We start from the raw sequence: 5252 nt of genomic DNA on the forward strand, positions 1-5252 counted from the left end.
TGGGCCCATAGGGCATTGAGGCTTGGTTCTGTCAGCAGAAAAACCATAGGCTCCATGAGGTCTCTGGCTTTAGCCTCTCTGAGGCTCTTGCTGGGGTGTGGGTGGGGTAGAGGGAACCCATGAAATATGTCCCATTGTTTTTTTAAAACAAAGTTTACTATTTATGTTTAGGTAATAGAAAGTAGAGGAAAAGTGTGAAGGAGAAAAAAATCCACCTCTAATTTCATCTCCCAAGAAATGACCATTTTGACTTCTTGGGTTGTTCCCTTCTAGATTTGGTTTTTGGTCTAGGCATATATACAGGGTGATGCAAAAGTCGGCTTACAGTTGTGAGTGTGTGAAACAGAGTTTATTCTTGTATTATTATTTATTAATTATTGGATTATTTTCCGTATGACCAACTGTAAACCTACTTTTGCCCCACCCTGTATATTTACATATACATATTTTATATAATTGGTTGGTTACTCTGTTGCTGCTACAACATCCATTGCAGCCCATATCCTTGACAGGCTTCAGGAATGGGTCCCAATTTGTTAAGTCAATGAGTAATTCTCATTTTTCCAGCCACATGACCGGATCACGAATGGACTAGTGACAAGCAATGAGGCTCTTGCTGAGGACTTTTGGGAAAGAAAGCTTGTTTACTCTCCTGAGGAGATTACAAAAAGATGATTACCCCTCCATTAGATGTGAATGAAGAAGTCTGTGGTCCTGGTTAGTACTGGCATCCATCTTGACACCATGCAAGTACCTGGCCTAATGATCAGCTGAAACTATAGAAAGCAGAATGGAGAGAGATCAGATTTTGATGGCTTTATCAACTGGATTAAACCTTGCCTGAAAGCCCGGCTGGGCATGGCTCAGTGGTTGAGCATCGACCTAGGATCCAGGAGATCGCCGTTCAATTCCGTCAGGCACATGCCCAGGTTGTGGGCTCAATCCCCAGTGGGGGTGTGTGCAGGAGGCAGCCGATCAATGACTACTCCATTGACGTTTCTCTCTCTCCCTCTCCCTTCCTCTCTCTGAAATCAATAAACATGTATTTAAAAAACAAAACAAAACAAAACAAAAAAACTTGTCTGAAACCTTCCCTGCCATTTGACTTTTTTGTTGTTGTTATTTGAGCCAACAGATGCCCCTTTATTAAGTCAGTTGGGGTTTCTGTGACTTGAAGCCCAGAGCACTGCAACTTCCAACTGATATTGCTGTTTAGTAGTGGGATTTTAAAAACATTTTATATTATAACAATGAAAATTTTTCATGTCAATCAACATTTATTCTTCATGTAATATCATCTGAAACAATTGCATGGTTTTCTACCCTATGGAGGTATCATCATTAGTTTAATTAATTCCCTGCTGTGACATGCTTAGGTTGTATCTCCAGTTTTCACCATGATAAATAGTATTTTGATAAACAAACTTGACCTAACTATTCGTCCCCTCTCTGATGATTACTTTGGGTCAAATTCTGAGAATAAATGACTGTGTGGGAGAAACGTTTTTAGGGTTTTGATTTATTGAGTTAAATTGCCCTTCAGAAGCTTGGGTGAATTGACACTTCCACAGAAGTCAATGGAGTGTTAGACTTAGCTTATCATGTCAAAAGTCTGGACAGAACCAATTATATTTACAGTGTCTTCATGTATTTATAGAGAATGGATATCATTAATTATACCTTTATAATCTGTCAGTGAATGGGAGGTAGCAGGGTATAAGCAAACGGCTTAGTGTAAACCTCACTTCCATTAGGCTCAGTGTCTAGGGTCCATGATACTTTTAGGGGTCCATAATTTTATTATTATTTTATTTAATTAAATTTTTTTTAGAGAGAGAGAGGAAGGGGGAGAGAGAGAGAGAAACATTGCCGTGAGAAACATCAATCGGTTGCTTCCCGTATGCTCGGCAACTGGGGATCGAACCGGCAACCTAGGTATGTGCCCTGACTGGGAATCAAACCCACAACCTTTTCGTGTACGAGAGGACGTTCCAACCAACTGAGCCACCCAGCCAGGGTGAAAATGTTATAGTTTTAATGTATTTTAAAATCAGAAGAAAAAAATGAATATGCAATAATGAATCCAGCCTGGATTATATTCTTTTTTTTTTTATCAAAGCAGTTGTAAAATCCAATTTTTAGTATGTTTCCTTAATGGAGAAAGGGGCCCAGAAAGGCAAAATAAAAAATAAAAAAAGATGCCTAAGGTCCACGAAAATCACAAGTTCGCGATGGCCCGGAGACTCCCGTGGTGCGCATCCGCCCTGCAGTCGGGAGGCGGCGCCGTCTGGCCGCATCCTGCGGAGCCTCCCGCTCCCGGCCGGCAGAGGGAGCGTGGACACTCTCGGGTCTCGGAAAGCAGAGGCCGCGGGCGTGAGAGGAGCCAGAGCCGCACGGGGAGCAAGCCCACGGACCCCCGCGAGCCGGGCGGAGCCCCGGGGCTGGGGGCGTGGTCCCTGGCGGGGCGGGGCCCCGAGCAGGGGCGGAGCCGCGTGCGGGCCTAGACGTGGCGCAGCGGCCGGCTGTTTCGCCTCGAGCTTGCGGGTTTTCCCAGCGCGGGACCGATGCGCCTCCAGCTGCCTCCGCCGCCTCTGCTGCTGCTCCTGGCCGCAGTCGCGGCCGCCGCCACCACCTTCCGGCCCGACTGGAACCGCCTGCATGGCCTGGCCCGGGCCCGGGTAGAGGTGAGTGCCTCGGCCCCCAGCCCGGGAACCGCCGCTCCGGAGCCCCGCGGCCCGGTAGCTTGGGAACCACCGCCCGCTCTGGTCCCAGGACCCTCCTGACTCCCAAGCCCCCCTCGACTTAGGCACCATCCCTCCCACTCCCCAGCCTCTGGACGCCCTAGCAGCCACCGTGGAAGCCCGAGACACTCGATCTTGCCGCCTAGAAATCCGAATTCCTCCCGAACTCCCCATCCGATTAAACAGCGGGCCCCCAGACACGTTTACCCTGTCCCCTAACTCTTCTCCTTGGCCTATGACTCTCCCAAATCTGCCCTCTGGAGCCCAACTTCCACCCCCACCCCCCCATCGCTCCACTTTTTCCTGTAATTCCTCCCCCACCCCAGTTCCTGATGGTCTCTCCCTTTGCCTGAGGGAGGGAAGACTTCCTGGGTGCCTCCCCACACCATGCAGGAGCCAGAGAAGGGGGCTGGGAACTGCATTACCAATACTCACTCTGCAGTAGCCCCCCACCCCCACACTCCTCCTCGAGGAAATTCCCCACCAGAGTCCTTGTCTTGCTGTGTGACTTGGATCATCACTGCCCCTCTCTGGGCCTTAGTTGACAGTGTGACAAAAGGAGGGACAAGAGAAGGAGGGAGGACTAGAATGAGTGGTCCTGGGGTCTGGAATCCTGCTGGGGGGGCCCCTCTCCCCCCAGGAAGTTCAGGGAGGGAGCCTCCCATCCTCCATGTTGGGGAAGCAACCAGATGGTCTGTAGGGCTGGGCAGCAGGTGGCAGGTGGCAGGTAGGGCCAGCTCTGCTTGGGGCAGGGTAGGGACCAGATGGCAGGTATCTCTAATGGGGTTGCTCAGGGCAGTTCTGAGCTGTTTCCTTCTGGTCTGCTCCACCTTGAGGCTCTAGGGGCCAAAGGCAAGGCCCAGGTCTCTACTGTGTGAGAGGAGGCGGGTGATCATTTATTTCTCTTGGGCACTGGGAGTGAGTCAACAGCCAGCAGGATGTGCAGGCAAGAGTCCCAAGGCCTGTAAGTGCCCTTAGGGTTTCTGGCCTTGCCCTCTTTTCCGTCTGTATTCCTAGGCCTCAGTTCCCCATCTATACAGAGTTCCCCCTTCTGCCTACAAGAGACGTCCATCTCCACACCTTGGGAACTGCTGCTCTAGGAGTAATCCACAGCCTGAGCCATCTGGGAGATGACAGTGAAGTGGCCTTAGGGGTGTGGTTGTTGCAGGTGTGAGGTTACTCCTGACCTATCCCATTTTTTCCCCTACCAGACCTGTGGGGGATGACAGCTGAATCGCCTGAAGGAGGTGAGTTTGAAGAAAGGGATCCCCAGCTCTGTCTTCCCTGAGCCTCTTGGAGGGGTGTGCAACATGGTCTCAATGATTGAGTTGGGGAGGAACTCTGGGCTGGGGTCAGGAGCTGGCACCTGACTCACGCTGTGTGACTTCACTGGGCTTCAGTTTCCCCATTGGCACCTGGCGTGGGTTGAGGTCTGATGCTCTGGTTCCTCCCTAGGTGAAGGCCTTTGTCACCCAGGACATCCCATTCTAGTATCCTTCTTCCGTTCTGGGGGAGGGGGAATTGGGGGCTGGGAATCTGGGAGAATCTCCTTCCACTTAATTTCATAGATAGGATGACAGATGGTTTTCATATGACAAGTAGAACTGATTGGTAGTGGCTGCCCAGAGAATTCTGAGGCGGTCTCCAAGTGGGGTGGGCAAATGAAATTGACTAATGAGGACTGCCACAGACACAGGAATGGAGAGGGCCCTTTCCTTCATTGGGCCCTAATTTCCTCACGTGTAAATCGAAATCCCTGCCCCACCTCGGCAAACAAGGCTGAGCTGTCCACATCAGCAAGGCCCCCCCGGGAGCCCCTGCCTTGCCCCACCACTACCCACCTTAACTCTCCAGCCACAACCTGGTAATGAAACACCTTCCCGGGGCCGACCCCGAGCTCGTGCTGCTGGGCCACCGCAACGAGGAGCTGGAGGTGAGGCCTTGGGAGGCGGGCGGGAGGCGGGGCTAAAAGCGCGGCCCACGCGCTGACCCAGTCCCTCCGCTTCAGCGAATCCCGCTCAGCGAGATGACCCGCGACGAGATCAACGCGCTGCTGCGGGAGCTCGGCTTCTATCGCAAGGCGGCGCCCGACGACCCCGTGCCCCTTGAGTACCTGCGGGCGCCTGCTAGGTCCGCCAAAGGCGCTCCGGACCCTGCTGACCTGTAGGTCGGGGAGCGCGGCACCCCCCTGCCTGAGCCCTGGGGCCAGAATGAAGCGCTCAGCGTCCCGGGAGCACCTCCCTCGCTGAGGGCCGAAGCCCCGACCCCGGAGCCGGCAGGGATGGAGCTGGGGGTTCCTCTCAATGCCCTTCCACGAATCCCCCTTTAGCTCCACTAAATCTCCTAACATCTTAAAAGAGACTCGACTCCTTCCTTTCTGCCTGGGGTAGGGAAGAGGAGCCCCCCTCCAAATACCGCAGGATCCCCAACTGCGTAGCTACCCAGAGGGGGTACCTCGGCACACCTTGCTGAGCTGCCTTCCAACCCCCCAAAGAGAGGCAGAGACGACTT

At 52.5% G+C, this 5252-nt stretch overlaps 1 protein-coding gene across 1 annotated transcript; it reads left to right on the plus strand.

Annotated features, from left to right (window-relative positions):
- Positions 1–2388: 2388 nt before the first annotated feature.
- On the plus strand, positions 2389–5098 carry SELENOM (selenoprotein M). The gene is made up of 5 exons (XM_081123085.1): positions 2389–2684; positions 3953–3988; positions 4197–4231; positions 4596–4674; positions 4750–5098. The coding sequence occupies exons 1-5, from the start codon at positions 2565–2567 to the stop codon at positions 4906–4908; spliced, it is 429 nt and encodes a 142-aa protein (XP_080979211.1). The 5' UTR covers positions 2389–2564; the 3' UTR covers positions 4909–5098.
- The last annotated feature ends 154 nt before the right edge of the window (positions 5099–5252 follow it).

This window comes from Miniopterus schreibersii, assembly GCF_964146895.1.
Source record: "Miniopterus schreibersii genome assembly, chromosome: 20".
NCBI lineage: Eukaryota > Metazoa > Chordata > Mammalia > Chiroptera > Miniopteridae > Miniopterus > Miniopterus schreibersii.